The sequence below is a fragment of the Fusarium venenatum genome (assembly GCF_020744135.1).
Source record: "Fusarium venenatum strain MPI-CAGE-CH-0201 chromosome Unknown EDB82scaffold_3, whole genome shotgun sequence".
Taxonomy (NCBI): domain Eukaryota; kingdom Fungi; phylum Ascomycota; class Sordariomycetes; order Hypocreales; family Nectriaceae; genus Fusarium; species Fusarium venenatum.
The window spans coordinates 867,470-883,709 of record NW_027072131.1 but is presented as its reverse complement, the minus strand read 5'-3'; the positions used below and the strand labels follow the sequence as shown (position 1 = coordinate 883,709).

Genomic DNA, 16,240 nt, shown 5'->3' with positions numbered 1-16,240 from the left:
TCCCACAACGCGATGGATCCCTACATCCGTGTCATTGACCCCAGGTCCCTTCATTTTGATCAATGAGCCCGTTCGATTCTATAGCTTCAGATGGGTCTCTGAACTCATCATTTATCCTCCTTCGGGGTAGGTCGTTATCACCAGATAGATGTTCAATGTGAGAATTGTCGATTCTTGAGCACCAGATAGACTAGGCGTCTGCATTTAGAACAGTAAAGATCGGTAACAGCCAGTGGGGGATACTCCTGGTTCTCTGTGCGCCACGGCCAACTGACCTGTCAGTTCATGATTCCCTATTGGCTGCCCTGGCTTTATTCCTCACTTGTTGACGCTCAGTCGTCCCTGGAGTCGATGCTTCTCCCGTGCACTTAACGATTCATCTAGCCGGACATTTGATCGCAAGACTTATCGTTTACAGCTGTCATGCAGTGCTATTCATAGTTTCACTATGTTGAACCGATACGCTACATGCTTGACAAATCCTTTAGGCAAACCCGAGATTGATACAGGACTTGATTCACTCTTGAGTTCGTATAGCACAACTCGCTGTTTAACTTGGCGTTTCCTGTTTAGCTTCAGAATGTCCAAACAGTCTCAACAGTGGCCCCTTCTACGCAATCCAAGAGGATTGACAAGTCCATACGTGCCCCACTTCGGAATCGTCACCAAACGCGATGTCTATGACCTTCTTTCGACAGACTTGACTGGGTCATATCCCGTCACTTTGTGTAGATCTTCTGTATACAAATGTTACAGCCGTTTGCACGATAACAACCAGTACAGAGAAGCTTCTGGATAATTATCCCATCTTCCATTTGTTCCAAAACACAGTCCTGCCATTTACCTGGCTTCATTCCTTCAATCGGCGAGAACACGTTGGCTTAGCACAGTCGAGGCTAGGCCTGTCGATCGGTGGCGAAACTCCTGACTACGTCTCTCTCGTGTACGAATGGAAGAACAAAAGCCCTTAGCTGTTACTTGGTGATTCCAACGGTTTGAATATTACCAAATTGTATCGCGTTGCCTGGCATCTCGAATTTGGCGTTAATGTTAACGCCATGTGAATGGATTTCCGCATTTCGATTACGAGTCTTGTTGTCTTGTCTTTGGCTATCTGTTGTATACTCGCATGATTCTTACGGCGATAAGTTTCTAGACAAAGAGGCTGAGTCTCGGGAATCTCCCAGCCGAATGCTTCTATTGGCATGCTTATTGTGGCCGGCTAGCTTCCCTCCGCGAGACATTATATTCTCATCACCAATGTGGTCAAGATCCGGGTCGTATCGAGACAAGAGTTGACCACGAACCGGTCAACATGTTAACATGTGTTATAAGTCCATTATATAACTACTGATGATACAAACAAGTCTAGCTCTATCGATCAACTGAGCCATCTACGAGTTGAAGCAGCCTTTTCTCTCTCGCATTGCGGTATACCTCTGATACGCAAAAAGTCTTTATCTATCCTGTAAACGCCGTCCCTATGGTGAACCATCTTTTGATGCCATCAAAATAACGAGGGAGTATCTTTTGCTCTCGTCTCTTTTGAGAGTGGCTAACATACCCTGGGCTTGTTTACCAAGCAGACTCAGGTTGTCGCAAGTCATGGGCGAAACCATCAACTTGTCAACGGCTGGGGTGATATATATTTCACTTTCCCGATTACCAAGCTCAGCTCAGCTCATGTGTTTAAGGTCGAGTGATCTTTTACAGACCACGGTTGAAAACAACCTTGCCATCCTTGCCTCCCTTGCCATGGAATTCAGGCTCAAGTGATTCGGCGCTGACCTCTTGGTACTGGGGGAAGACAGCCAAAGCAAAAGGAAGGACGGCAAAAGAGGTGGCGGCGATGAGACCCAGGTTGATACCAAGGGGAATTCCCTTGATCAGTGCTGGTCGTGCACGAACCCACTCCTTCTCCATGAGGTTCTTGTACCAGGCCTGCTTACTCTCGATATAGTACAGAATCATTGGGGGGAGGACCATGATGGGAGACGCAGTGAAGACTCGGCTAGCAGCGGTCTGGTATACAGCACGTTGAGCAGCAGATTGAGATTTGCCCAGCGAAGGAACATCTCGCTCTGACTTGCCTTCAGCGACGAGCTTCTTCTTATCGTCCTCTGAAAGGACAGGCCGAACATCGATACCCTTGACAATCTCGTCGCGGCGCATGAGGTAAGTGTTGAGACCGGCAGCTGTAGCGACGGCCGCGAAGGGAATGAGTCTACCGAGGATGGCCCGGGTGGAAGGTGTGACGTTGAGTCGAGGAACAACAGCGTTGAGACCGAGAGCGACAGAGCAAGAAGCTCCGACAGCTGAGAGGTAAGACTTGACCAAGACAGAAGTCGACATGGGAGACGACTTGTTACTGTTGGCGGTGTTGAATGCGACGTTGAGAGACTGGTTGAAGACTTGCCATCCCACAATGCCAACCGTTCCCATGCCGGGCTGGAGCATACCGGCGGTGACGACAAGGTTGGTGAAGACATAGCAGGACATTCGGAAGGGGAAGAAGATGGGTTCGCCGGTATCTGTTACACGGTGTCTCGTCAGCTGTGTTACGATCACACATGTCTGCCAGGGCCATATATACCAGGGTGCAGTGTAGAGTCGACCACCTTCTTCGCATGCCACAATGCTGGCGACATGTGCTCGACTTTGCCGGTCTTGTAATCCGTCACCAACTTCTTGGCCGCCTCGAGTCCGGTCTTGCCCGCGAGAAGGGTCCTGGGGATTGCGCCAGCTCGGTCAGCTCATGATACTTGGACTGCACAGAACCATCAATTGTACTTACGAGGGGTCTGTGATCCCCATGGTATGGCGCACCCGTCCCATATATGTCCCAAGATCATGCTGGGAAGCGGGGAGTTCCCGCGAACCAGGGAGCGAGGCCGACATGTTCTGCGTATCTTATCGTTTATAGACTTCGACGGAGAGTCTTTGTCGGGGTCGAGATAACGGAGGGGAGTTGTTCGCGAACAAGAGGATGACCAACGAACGTGAGACGAAGATGGCGACAAAGACCCAGAAAGATGAAGAAGCGAGCTTCCCTGAAGTAAATTAAACAAAGGTCACTAATTGACCTCTAGAGGGGGCTCTTGTGGACTAGAAATGCCCGAATGACCACCAATGTGGGACAAAAAAATCCATGGAGGGCGCTCTGAATAAACGCGACGATAAGCTAACGTAGCCGCTCTCGAGGCCCGCTTTCGGAGTCGGTAGCTGGATCACTTTACGTACATGCAGACCCCGGCCCGGCCTACGGACGCGGATCGTGGGGTTGCATATTATGGCATGGGACAAGTATAATCGGGAGTGATTCCGATGATATGTGAAAAATAACTATTTTATTCAGTAACTATTGCCGCAGCGTGTCTGGTCGGGCAAAGGATACAATACAGAGCAATCTCAAAATGATAACACTTTATTAAACTTTAGGGCTCACTTATACCGGGCCGGCCCCCGTACAGTACCTGAACAAGATGATATCAGAGACCAAAGATAGTTAATCAACATATCCACGAGCCGCGATTGGCGGGGAGTTTTACACATAGAGTTTTGTTCACACTGCAAAAAAAAAAGAGCAACCAGCAAAAACATAACTTTCCAGCTGATTTTCGACCACGCCAGGATTCGAACCTGGAATCTCTAGAGGATACGGGTGCTGGAGAACCGAAATCTAGCGCCTTAGCCATTAGGCCACGCGGCCGGAATCTTAAGTTTGATAAGGCTTGAGGGCGGTAATGGTATCCATGTTTCTGAAACTACCGATTCGAGGCGTTGGATTGGGAAAGTTGAACTTGTTTTTCTTTGATTAGATGGTTGATTATAATTCTAGAGTTTCCAAGGTATTGGATTGAGTTGTGGTTGTGGGATAAGGCGTAGGGCTGGTGAAATCAGATAGTCACACAGGACGGTTCATGATGTTGACTTTCCAAGAGAACTTTACAATTTGAACGACTAATCTGTTGCTAGAGGGGCTCGATAGATTCAAACTAGACAAGCATCATCACTTCCAATAAGGGGTAGTAATCGTCAAATCGTAGTAGTACATTCTATCCTGGTCTGCTATTCTTACAAACCCCCAGCATCTATTTTAGTCCTCCTGTGCCAGTAGCTTAGCAATAACAGGCTGGAAAGCAGCCGCCTTCTTGAAATCACCCAGCTTGACGTTCATGTGGTCATATGCCATGAGCACATTACCGCCCTTGAATCGCTCGTCCTCCTTTATCGAGTCAGACTTGACATACCGTTGCGAGAAATGCGTCAGCAGCGTCTTCCTCGCCTTCATCTCTTGCGCAATATTCAGAGCCTCGCCCATGGTGGAATGCATCTTTTTCTTAGCGTGAGATATCATGTCGTCGTCAAAAGTGCACTCGTGGACGAGGAGATGGGCTCCTTTGCATGCACGGGCAAAGTCCATCGAGGGACGGCAATCACCTGAGTAGGCAATGCGTAAGCCAGATGTGAGCTCCAGCTCTGTGCCCATTGCGAGCCAGCAGTGAGGAACCTTGACACGCGTGATGGCCTTGAGTCCAAAGGTGTCTTCCTTGAGCTCACAACGCCCCCCGGCGCTATCCCCACCATTGTCCTCATCACGATGACGGGGAAAGTGTAGTCGGTGGAAACCAAAGTCCTCGACTTGGGCAACCTCTTCCAGAAGGGCGATGTATTTTCCTACACAAGATATGGCCAATCTTGCATTGCTATCGTTGATAGTGTGTTCGTACCAAGCTTTGAGCAGATTGGGAGTACCAAGGTGGTGATCGGCGTGAAGATGGCTAATCACAATACACTTCAAGTCTCGCAAGATATTTCCTGTTTCCTCCTCTCCAAAGAGACGTCGAATTTGGCCCAAGGTACCTTCACCAACATCGAGAAGGTAGTTGCCGATGCCAGGCACGCGAATCAGTGTGGATGAAACATTGCGGTACTTGCCCGGTTGTGAAGAGCCTGTGCCAAGAGGGATGATCTCAGTATCTCGGTTGGGAATGTCCTTCTCGTCCTCTTCTAGCTTCCGTAGAAACTCGGGGTCCGAGGTTTCTTTTTGAGCCTGCTCCGCTAGCTTAAGAATCTCCTGGTTGACTTCCATGGCTGCATCTAGAAGATTGACAACGGGGGTAACGGTTCCATCGTTGAATCTTAGGCGGGGCATGAGGGTGATCTTGTTTCCAGTACGGCCATATTCGACATGTCCAATAGGCAATTCTGCCTTGGAGTTGTTGTCAAAGTTGAGTAGATTGAATCTGTCAGGGTCAATGATGTGCAACTTGGTCTGTAACTGAGCAGGCCCAGCAAGGGAAATCACGTTAGGGCATATGTCTTTTGCGCAGAAGACATGCTTCACCTTACGGCGCTGATCGACAAACTTCTTGATTCTGGCATCTGTTATCAACCCAGGACCCAGGATCCAGTACATAGCAACAACGTCGGTCATCAGTTCGGGATTTGACCATTCTGGTCGCTCAATGAAAGAGTCGATAAGATCGTGTGATTCGATGTCAGCAACGATGAATCCAGGACCGGGCACTTCCGGACCGACAACCATTTCAGGGGTCACAGTGACACCTGCCTCTGTCTTTATAGTTTCACCCGCGATCAGCTTCCTGTAATCACCCACGGGTACTTGAAGCTCCTTGGCCCTTTGGGCGTCAAATTTACCTCGGCGAGGAAGACATTTGACTAGGTAGCACATGGAGGTTTGGCTGTATATCGTAGGAGGCATCGGCCGGTGTAGTACGTTGAGAGAGCCATCGGGTGAAGATTTAGAAGATCTACCAAATACCCATACGATTTCACCCTTGTCCTCAAAGTTTGGGTCACCGGGCCTAGGACCTTTGTAGACTCCAAGGGAACCCTTGTGTTGACCCTGGAAGACAAAGACTGTGTCTTCAGGCTTGACGGTCGCCAGCTTCACATGAACAATTGTGCCCATATAACCTACTCTAGCGAGTTCACCATTGAACATGAGCTTTTCGACCAAGGTGCCGGCATATTCGGGATCCGAAAGAGATGGATATCCTTTAAATGGTGGCCCTGAGGAGTCAATATCTGCCTCGACACTGGAACGACGACGCTTCTGCGGGCTACTAGAGCGCTCTCGTTGAATTGGTATCTTCCATACACGAAGTGAATCGTCTTTCCAGTCCGGTTCTAGGCTTTCGATGGTATCGAGGCGGGGATCTTCTCTGTGTTCATGCGTCTTGACAGTAACGGGTTGCCGTAGAATGACGGAACGGCATGCGGCCAGGGTATGGTTCAAGTTCTCGCCACCGTGAATATGAATAGGATGACGAGAAGATTCCCTGAGAGCCTTCAGACCCTTCTCCTTCCTCTTCAGGTTCTCGGCCGCCTCCTGCTCTCTGCTCGCGTCCAAGACGCCGCCAACTGTAAGGACGTAGCCGAAGAGACCTCCAACCTGCTGCCACGAGACAGTGCCACTGAGAAAGACATGCTCGGTTGATCCTATCCGAACCTTGCGGCTCTGGAAGGCACGCTGAGTGCCTTCTTCAAGGCGTCCGAAGACATATGTGCGCTGGTCGGTATGAACAAGAAGACAAGTGCCAGGAGTGTCAACAGTGGGTACAGACACAATCTCTATTGAGGTAGACATTGCAGCTGTAAAATCAGTGGTGTATTCGTTGGATATTAAATCTCGATCCAATTTGAGCCTGTATAGACGGGTGCTAGGCGAGAAACACCGTCTGGAAATGAATGGCCCAGTTGAGGAGGGGCAGCTGCGGGATTGAATATATGGTAATGATGGACGGTTAAAGGAAGCAAATAAATGCGGGAGACGTCGACTGGCCCATGCCTGCATGAGAAAGATTTATAAGAAATGATGCAGAGAGGAAAAAAGCGTGATACAAAAATTGCATCAATGGCTTATTTCATGGCTGGTATTCTTTGGCATTGGTTGACTCGATGACTTTTTTTTTTCTACAGCGCGGCATGACTCTTTGCACTTGCCGCGTTAACTGGCTCGCGCTGTCACATGCACAACTTTAATTGGATGGTTATGTAAGCTGACGATTACCCTATAATTCCAGACTTTAAGAACAGACAGCTTGTATAGAGTCAGAGTACTCATTGAGATAAATGCCATTATCAGCACTAAATTATTATATCAGCAATAAGGCAGTCATAATTAAATAAAGCCAAAATAAACATGTCGATGCATGCAAATGAGACTATTCGTCAATAATAAAAATATATGAACCTAGCGATTGGAGAACGTGGGGTAATTCAAGACACTTAAAGTCGGTTTTTATCAACATTGACCAGAGATGACTTGCTCGTAAAATATCTCTTATTACCGAGCTGGCAATGGGTCTGAGGTAGCAAATTTAGTTTTTATTCCTGCAAACCCCTCGGTTAACAGCATCTCAATGACTCGGCCAACATACAATTCGCCGAAACAGCGTCGCTACCTGACTCTATATCAATGAGGTCACACAAAAGCTGTGGGGAATACAACCCACCATGCTTTATCACGCATTACAAACAGATTTAGCAACCTTACCAAGCCTGATAGACTACCCGGGGAAACCCCTCTTGTTATTCTCCTTGACTGGAGACCAAAAGAATCTCCATAGTTTTAAAACCACTCCCACTCCCATCCCCATGCATAGACTGAACCGCCTCTTCAAACCGCTCACAACTCACTCAACTAAACGACTCTTCAGTACATCTCGGTTCACAATGGGAGATAATATCAAGCGCAATCCTCACCCGGATTTCAAGGGCGTCGAGGCTTCTCGCCCCGAGTTTGACAACACCTCTGAGTTTCACTACACCAAGACTGTTGATGCGTTCTGGGCTTTCGGTGCGGGTGCGAACAAGCTTGGAAAGGATGATGCCGATAAGAAGCACGTCACTATAAATCCTCATGAGGAGGGTCGTCCTGCGGGCTTCAACTACAAATTCCTCATCTCCGCCATAGTTCCCCGTCCTATCGCCTTTGTGAGCAGTCAAGCACCCGACGGCACTCACAAGAACTTGGCGCCCTTTAGCTACTTCAACATGATGAACCACGATCCTCCCATGTTTGTCGTTGGCTTCTCATCCAGTCTCGCTGCTGCCAAGGACTCTCTACGCAACGTCGCTGATTCGGGCGAGTGTGTCATCAACATCATCTCCGAGCACTTTATCGAAGCCGCAAACTCATGCAGTGTGAATGCCCCCTACGGCGTCTCCGAGTGGGACATTTCAGGCCTCACACCCTCATATGACTGCGAGACTGTCAAGTGTGCTCGTGTGCGCGAGGCTATTGTCAGCATCGAGTGCAAGCTCGACATGATCAAGGAGTTCGACAGCAAGGCACGACCGGGCAACAAGTCTGGAGTTATGGCTGTTTTTGAAGGCACGCGCTTCTGGGTTCGCGAGGATGCGCTGAATGAGGAGAAGAACTTGGTTGATCCTGCTGTGTTGAGGCCGGTTAGCAGATTGGGAGGCATTACGTATGGAAGAGTCACTGAAGCGTTTGAGCTTACTAGAACGGATTACGAAAAGGATGTTGGTGGTGAAGCAGGAGTTGAGAAGATCCAAAAAGACCAAAAGAACTAAGGTAGATATAGACGTATATATTCATCATGAAGAAGACCCCGAATAGAATAACAAGATCACGATCCCAGCCTGACAATAATGGTGTCTCATGCAATGCATCGTACCAGATTTGATGCAGCTCAACCCATCCCAAGAGCCGTCATCCAAAGCTTTATCATAAACGAAAATTCATAACCGAGTCATATATAAAGAAAATACAAGCGGTATAGTGCAAGCTTGATCATAGCCTACAGATTCCAACCCATAAGACAAAAACCTATATGATCGAATGCAAAAACAAAAATATCCCAACGCCGATAGCTGAAATGCTCAAAGATAGAAGCTCTTTCCAGGCTTAGAAATGATAAATTCACATCCAAATTGCGCCTCGCTCTCGTGATTGTTCAATTGCTCCAGTATGATATCTCCGACGTTGGGACCATCGTCTAGTCGGTCCTTGACATGGATGATGACGATTTGAAGACCTTCCAGAGGCCTCCTAATCGCAGGTACCGATGTGATCGAATCAGACGGGTTGAGTGTCAACTCTGCTGTTGGTGTAGCGAGGTGCGGTGTCGGAGGTGTTTCGGGACCTGTGTACACGAAGTCTGGCGTTGATGCCTTGAGCGTCTTGGGAGACACTGGGTCTTCCGATGTGAAGTTGGCAAGCGAGGGATTCCGTCGAGGACCTTCGTCAGCCGTACTACCCATGCGCTTGCGCTTCTTGGAATCAGCGTTACGCATGCTGCGAACGGTATTCACCTCGGTAGCCAGCGCACGCAGCTCTTCCATGACAAATACGGGCTTCAGATGGCCGAATAGGCGGTCGTTGCTCTGCGAGTCGTCATAACTGCATTCGATGAAAATAGCCTTGAGATTTCCCGAAGCGATCTTTGGTGCTGCTTCTTGCCAGATTTGCAGGTTCCTCGGACTAAGTGATATGCTGTCTGGTTCGACGTCACCAAAGATGAGCACTTCGCGGTTGGTTATAGGATCTTGAATGAAGTATGCGCTTGAATCGTATACGCACATACGCTCCTGTTCGGGTGGTGGAGGTAAAGAGATGGAACCAAAGCTACCCTGCGAGAGCAAGACTGAACTGCGGTGCAGGGACCCTGGATAGTAGGAATTTGAGCGAGCAGGTGGACCTTGAGGCATGGATGCGTCATGACTGCTGAAGCGAGTGGATGCACTTGATGTTGATCCCCTATGACTGTGTTTCTCAAGGCAGTGCCCGTGGCTCACACTCCATATCTTGACGAGGAGTCCATCGGCGACTTCGATGTAACCTCTAGTTTCGCCGTCGCCGAGTGAAGGACTACCACCTTCAACTAATCTCATATAAGTGACTAGACCTGCTCCGTTGTTCTCATCACTGAGATTTGGCCATATGACGTTGTTAAAGATGTGGTTCTTAAAAGCTTTAATCGTACTAGGCAAAGCTGCCAGTTTCTTCGGTCTTGTGCCTGGGAAGCCAGCTGTGTTGACTACAAACCCTGAGATGTGATCGAGATGAGGATGTGTGATGAGATATGTATCGACAAGAGTTCGGGTAATGTAAGCAGCATTGGCAGCAGGTGAAGAGTATGGAAGCTCAAGGCCTGCAAAGGGACCTGTGGTGAGTGTGAATGGAGGAGTCGGTGGTGGTGATGGTATCGATTCTTCCATGATACGTGTGATGGAAGAGAGATGAACGCCAGCATCGACAGCGATGATAGAACCACGATGCCATTTTGCACCAACAGAGCGAACGAGGAATGCCGTCGTATTTGATTCTTGAGGACCGCCTCCAGAGCCCTGATGATGAGATTAGTGAGAGTTTGGTTATGAGTTGGTTGTACTGTGAAGAGACAGGTCATGATGATAGTGAGAATGTAGGAGAAGCGCCACTGGACGAGTCATGGTGCGACGCGTTTCTTCACTTTTCGGATCTGATCCGAGCCGTTTCTCACGTCATGGCATGGCCAATGCCTTTTTTTTTGTATAACGATACAATGTAAACAAACGAGGAATGGAGAGGCTGGATAGACAAGATGATAGCAAAGACTATTAGACATACCAATATAATCACCTGCAAAGCAGGCTTCGTGTCAGCTCCCATGATTTGATGGGAGTAAAAAGCAGAGAAGGGAGAATGGAAGAGTCGAAAAAAAAAGATGACTGTTGACAGACTCAATCGAGGACAATGGCTTGGACTTGGACTAGACCCTCGATTTGTGACGGTTGGGATGAGATGAATTGGATCTAACTGAGCTGGGTGAATGTGGAGGTAACTTGTGGAGGGCCCTGCAGCTGGAGCTGTAGGTAGCTGTAGCTAGGCCTAGCAACCCTGGTCGGAACGGCAGGGAGGGTGGTTTAGGCGGTAGATCCACTAAAAGAAGCCTGTAAGGTACCGTCTGTAAGGTTTAACCAGAAAAGTTAAAAACTGGGGATCTTTGGTTCCTTCAAGCCGTCTCCGTCACTTTGAAAGAGCTTGTTAGTTGACTTGTCAACTCTCCGGAATAAGATTGGCTGTGGAGAGTAAAGTTATAATTTTACTTGGAAAAGATTAACAAGAAATATCTGCACTGCAGCAGGATTTATTTCTCCGATGTGTGAGAGAGATAAGGGTTGCAACCTTGAAACGAACGCGGCAACTGTAGCTGTAGTATGATGGAATGGAATGTCCAGAGGATAAGAGATAAGATGAAATGGGGGAAACGAAACCGAGAAACCGAAAAAAACAAAAACAAAGGGGAAACTGTACACGTGATTGTTTTACAAATCGTTGTGTGTGAGGTCTTGTACAACTCTCAAATGCCGTGCAACCGGGATTGATATATGTTATGGTTGGATCGCTCTCGCCGAATATCGATAGATAGCGTATTGTACTTTGACCACGTCTACCCTTGCTCCGATCCCTTGGCGGGTACAGGCAGGACAAGCAAGATGCTTTATGTGTTTGGAAGACCAAAGACTCTGAGTTGAGCTGTGAGCTACTTTATGTCCTGCGCAACATCTCTCATGTACAGCACCAGTCTGTCCGTCCTCGCACTCGCCGATGCAGCTGCAGCTACAGCTACAGCTTCAACGTCCTGACTGTACCCTGCCATGCCATTCAATATTTCACCTGTCATGTCTCATTGCTCATCCCAAAAGAGGAATCTCCAACAGCTCATTACCTCCGAAAAAGAGAAGAAACTGCTTCACAGTTTAACAGCTCCCGGCTCAGCTGCAAGGCCGACCTTGTTTAGCGGCCCCCGGAGCTGTAAGCCTGCATCGGCGTTTCCGTGAACCTGAACCCCTCCATTCCAAAGGTTCCCATGTTTCCCCCACCAAACGTCACTCTAAAACGGGCGGGCTTTTTTTTCAACTGCCTTGACCTTGAAAGTGAGGAGAAGCTAAGAGCTTGCCCGGGCGTTGGCATCCTTGGCTCAACTCGAGCTTGGACTTGTGAAGTACTGGTGGATAAAGATCGCACCTAAAAATGACTGTGAGCTTCTTTCATATCGGGGCTGGATCTTGAGCTGAGCCGTGCGTTATCACTTATCAAGGTGGTGGCTTGAAAGCAACGGTTCCATGGCTGTGGTACGTATTAGTGGTCTTTACTATTGGAAACAAAGAGACTCGAAACTATTGAAACGTCGACAAAAGACTTGAACCCCTGACCACGTTTGACATTTCTTCAAAGAATCTTGTTGAAACCAACGTCTTTCTTGGAAGTTCCCATGATGCCAAGACAAGACTCAACTCATCTGCCTACGACAAGTCACTGTTTCAGAGACGTGGGATCAAAACACTCAAGTGAATTGAAAAATCGAAACATGTTTCATAGATCAAACAATGATTAAAAGCAATCCGTACAATCTTCTCAATAAGAACAAAATACACAAAAACTCCATGCCAAATGCGTATACAAAACCCAATCCAATGCACCTATCGCTATGCTGTCTAATGAAACCGGGGTATCAAATGAAGAATGAAACCGAAACAAAAACTTTTCAACCCAAACAATGTGTAATCAAACACGACTTTTCCCGGGTAGTTCTCCGCCCGCAGAGATTCATACCCATTACTTCCACTCACACCCCTAGGAAGCAATAGACTATTGCTGCCTAGACAGAGATCCTCTTCCTAAGCGGTCCACTACCTCTCCTCGCGGGCGAGCGTTTCGGTAAAGAATACCTGCTTCTTCTTCTAGGTGGGCCAGTGCTCCAGGTAGGTGGTGGTCGTCTCTTAGCTTCAGGGGCATCAACTGCCTCCTCTTCCCGTGAACGCTTGCGCGACCTGGTTGATGATGCTACACTTCCAGTGGGGGAACCGAAGAGAGATCTCGTTCCAATAGGGGAATCTCCTACTTGGACTGAGATAGGATCAGGAGGATACTGCCGTCTCTTCTTAGCATCAGGGGTACCAACTGCCTCCTCTTCCCGTGAACGCTTGCGCGACCCAGTCGATAATACACTCCCAGTGGTGGACCCAAATAGAGATCCCGTTCCAAGAGGAGAACCCCCTGCTTGAAATACGACAGGAGCAGGAATGGTGATGCTGTCTTGAATCATTGCAGGAGAAACCTTTGCCTGATCAGCAAGAGGATGATTGGACATCGTTGCAGTCTCTGCAGGAGGACAGGACACCCTCATAGGAACCTCTGTGCCTAAGCTCTGCGGTGTAATAGGACGAGCAGCAGTGTCACCGGTCTGGTTGAACTCCTTGAGAAGTTCAAACATCTCGTCCTCGGAAAGGGGAGCCAACTCATATGGTGCCGCCTCTATCACATCCTGTACCCGATCTTCTGGCACATTCTCTGCAATCTCTTTGCGCTCTGGTGACTGTCGCCCGACTTGTGGTGGGTTAACCGGCTTAGATGCGAAGCTGTTTGATTGTATAATTCCTCCCTTGTTGCCCTTTCTGGACTTGGTAAGCTCTGCTCTCTTGTGATACTCAGCAAGATCACCCATGATGAGATCCATCGACTTCTTTTCGTCGTCTGGCTTGTCTTCGTTTCGCTTCTGGCGGGTCTTATCACGGGAACCGTTTTGATGCTTAACGTGGAAGTTGCATAATGCCCAGGCAAGAGTATCCTCGTGTCTCGCATAGGGAGCCTGTGTAACTCCCACCCTTCGACGCTCTCTGATCCAGGGCCTTATGGCACCTTCGATGACAAGTTTGTAGTCGTCTCTGGTGATCGCCATACGGTTCGATGTCTCGTGTTCAAACTCGCGGTCATCTGGGAGCAGAATTTGCTTTTCGATAGGTTCAAGCGGATCGATACACTGCTCAAAACACCAAAGATGCATGACACCAGCCATCTTGTAGGGGTCTTTGATACCCGTACTAGTCCTTTCAGGAAACTCGTCAAAGGCGACACGATGCCAGCCGTGAAGGATCGTTCCGTACTTTGCTGGGCATTCAGAATAGCGACACTTCACGTCAGCGTCAATGTGCCTTCCTTTGCATTTTGAAGGACTGTTTTGGAGCCAGATCTTGAGCTCTCGAGGGCATTGCTCTAGGTAGTCGCGCAATTCCTTGGCAGTGAACAGGAGTTCATCATCGAACTGCCCTGCTGATAGGTAGGAGATGTGGCAGTCATCCGCAGTTCTCCATTCAAGAAGCTCCCCGAAAGGAGGATAGGGGAAGATGTTGGTGCTTCCATCTTTCTGGACCTTCTTCTTTACTCTGGTGGTCTTCGATTTGGCGACACGACTTACAAGACGACTGACGTTCTTTCTGCCCTTCTTGGCAGGTATTTCTTGACACTCGTCGCTCTCCTCGTCCTCGTCCATCCATCTGGTCTTGGGAGCCCACTTTCTCCGTTCTGGCTGGGAGACTTGGGCTGGGATACTCTGGGCGGGCTTGGCGTGTGCGAGAGGCTGGAGGAGGCATGGAGGATAATGAGCTACACAGCCACAATTCCTGCAGATGCCAGGAGCGGGCTGAACATGCGGGTTAGCTTGAGGCACACTAGCTATGCTAGAAGAAGGAGGTTGTTGTACCTTTTGATCATATACCGGGGGGTATTGGGGAATCGAGAGGGCGCCTTGATGCCCATTGATGCCCGCATCTGGGTATTGACTTTGGAACTGATAGTGTGGGTAGAGGGGGGCGTACGGGTTCAGGTCCTGAGGCAATGCGAAGAGTTCAGGTTGAGCTTGACTTGGTTGCGTAGATTGCGGCCGAAGTGCCATGAACGGTCCGTCGGGAGACTGGAACAACAGGGGCTTGTTTGTATTGTATGTGGGATAGTCGTGGTACCTAGATTGTCCTTGAAGCGTAGAAATATCTGAAGACTCTTCATTCTGGAGTGCAGGGTCAATGAAGTCTTCGAAACCATCCGCGGGGGGTAGTTCCGGGAAGTTCTGTGTGTGCACTTCATCATTTTCCGGGACAAAATCGTACAGATAGTCCAGGTTCGATCCGAAATCCTCCAATGGCTCATTGAGCGAATCCAGCAGCTCTGGCTTGGTGTCAGGAACACTCGCCGTACTTGTGGATGAGGATATGTTACCTTGCGGAATGGATTGGCTCAGACTTTGATGGCAATCCGCTTGTAGCGAATTCTTCAAATACGGAGTAGCCATACTGACTCGAATCGAGAGAAGTTGGTGCTTCGATAGTCACAAAGCGTAGGAACAAAGCACCTACTCGAAATAGTTGCTGTAGCTGTTGAAATGGCTGTTGAAATGGTTGTTGAAATGGTGGTTCAAATGATTGAAAACTCGAGGAATGATTTGTATGGTAGAATGAATTGATTTGAAATGAAACAAGACCGGTATACAGCCATCTTTATATTACTATGAAATGAACCAACTTCCAAAATTGGTAAATATAGAGCACATTGTCATGATATCAGGGCTTTGTCGTCAAGTGGTGCTCCAACACGAACAGTCACGATGAGTGTGGTTTGGGACAAGGAAGCACATCCGGTGGACAGAGTTGGTGTGCTCGATCGTCTTTGTCGAGGACTCGGCCCAGTCGAAGCTTCGAGGCCGAGTGCCATTTTTGGAACCTGGTTTATCATTTTAGGTATCTGACGCCATGTTAGCACAAAAAGCCATCAATGATGAGGCAATGCCAAAGAATTAATTGCAAGAAAGATCAGATAATAAAGCATATTTTTCTACACAAGTTTCAGAACAGGTCTGTGTTATGTATGTCTCATCATGGAAATAGCAATTTGTTCAAAGAATAAAAGATAAATCGCAGACTTACCATACGAGTTTAGATCATTGATATTGATGCACCGAAAAAGAAATGGCAACCTATTTGGTGAGTAGAATCGAGTCAAGGAAGCGAGGCTCATGATCCATTTGAGCGAAACTAGTCCGGAAGACGCATGACTTCACGACATCTGTTCCTATCCCTCACTGAATTCGCAGAATCGCACAGCAGAGATTGTTGCTGACAAAAAGCATAGTCGTTCCGTGTTGGGAAAGAGTGAAGTTGAAAATCTAACATCGTGAGAAGGATAAGAGCTCTGGACATTATGGGTCCGGTCCGGAACAACAGCTTCCGACCGTTGAGAAGCAGGGTAAGTATCGAGTTTACAGGATCTACGGCCGCATCAAATATCATAATTAATATCTCTTGAATTATTGAAACTCTATATCGCATGATAGATTGTAGGGGACCCTTGACTTGGTGATATATGGGAATTGTTTCAAGAGATGGTTGTCGTCGAATCGCATTGATCAAATTTCTTTGTTGGATTAGAGTT

At 48.2% G+C, this 16,240-nt stretch overlaps 5 protein-coding genes and 1 non-coding gene across 6 annotated transcripts; 1 reads left to right on the top strand and 5 right to left on the bottom strand.

Annotated features, from left to right (window-relative positions):
• Positions 1-1,503: 1,503 nt before the first annotated feature.
• On the bottom strand, positions 1,504-3,169 carry EDB82DRAFT_206981 (Tricarboxylate/iron carrier). The gene is made up of 3 exons (XM_025726487.2): positions 2,795-3,169; positions 2,594-2,727; positions 1,504-2,531 (listed from the first exon to the last, which is right to left on the bottom strand). The coding sequence occupies exons 1-3, from the start codon at positions 2,896-2,898 to the stop codon at positions 1,708-1,710; spliced, it is 1,062 nt and encodes a 353-aa protein (XP_025581049.1). The 5' UTR covers positions 2,899-3,169; the 3' UTR covers positions 1,504-1,707.
• A 449-nt stretch (positions 3,170-3,618) lies between these two features.
• Positions 3,619-3,709, bottom strand: EDB82DRAFT_t171. The gene has a single exon. It is a non-coding gene; the product is annotated as a tRNA-Arg (tRNA).
• Positions 3,710-3,930: 221 nt separating this feature from the next.
• Positions 3,931-6,961, bottom strand: EDB82DRAFT_503329 (uncharacterized protein). The gene has a single exon (XM_025726486.2). The coding sequence runs from the start codon at positions 6,818-6,820 to the stop codon at positions 4,097-4,099; it is 2,724 nt and encodes a 907-aa protein (XP_025581048.2). The 5' UTR covers positions 6,821-6,961; the 3' UTR covers positions 3,931-4,096.
• Positions 6,962-7,289: 328 nt separating this feature from the next.
• EDB82DRAFT_503328 (uncharacterized protein) lies at positions 7,290-8,631 on the top strand. The gene has a single exon (XM_025726485.2). It carries the CDS (start codon positions 7,483-7,485, stop codon positions 8,563-8,565), a length of 1,083 nt encoding a protein of 360 aa, XP_025581047.2. The 5' UTR covers positions 7,290-7,482; the 3' UTR covers positions 8,566-8,631.
• Positions 8,632-8,874: 243 nt separating this feature from the next.
• EDB82DRAFT_431345 (cAMP phosphodiesterases class-II-domain-containing protein) lies at positions 8,875-10,645 on the bottom strand (the record flags this gene model as incomplete). The annotated part of the gene is made up of 2 exons (XM_025726484.1): positions 8,875-10,341; positions 10,604-10,645. 2 exons carry the CDS (start codon positions 10,643-10,645, stop codon positions 8,875-8,877), a joined length of 1,509 nt encoding a protein of 502 aa, XP_025581046.1.
• A 1,726-nt stretch (positions 10,646-12,371) lies between these two features.
• Positions 12,372-15,222, bottom strand: EDB82DRAFT_503323 (uncharacterized protein). The gene is made up of 3 exons (XM_065608703.1): positions 15,032-15,222; positions 14,520-14,980; positions 12,372-14,459 (listed from the first exon to the last, which is right to left on the bottom strand). The coding sequence occupies exons 1-3, from the start codon at positions 15,102-15,104 to the stop codon at positions 12,639-12,641; spliced, it is 2,355 nt and encodes a 784-aa protein (XP_065463767.1). The 5' UTR covers positions 15,105-15,222; the 3' UTR covers positions 12,372-12,638.
• Positions 15,223-16,240: the final 1,018 nt, after the last annotated feature.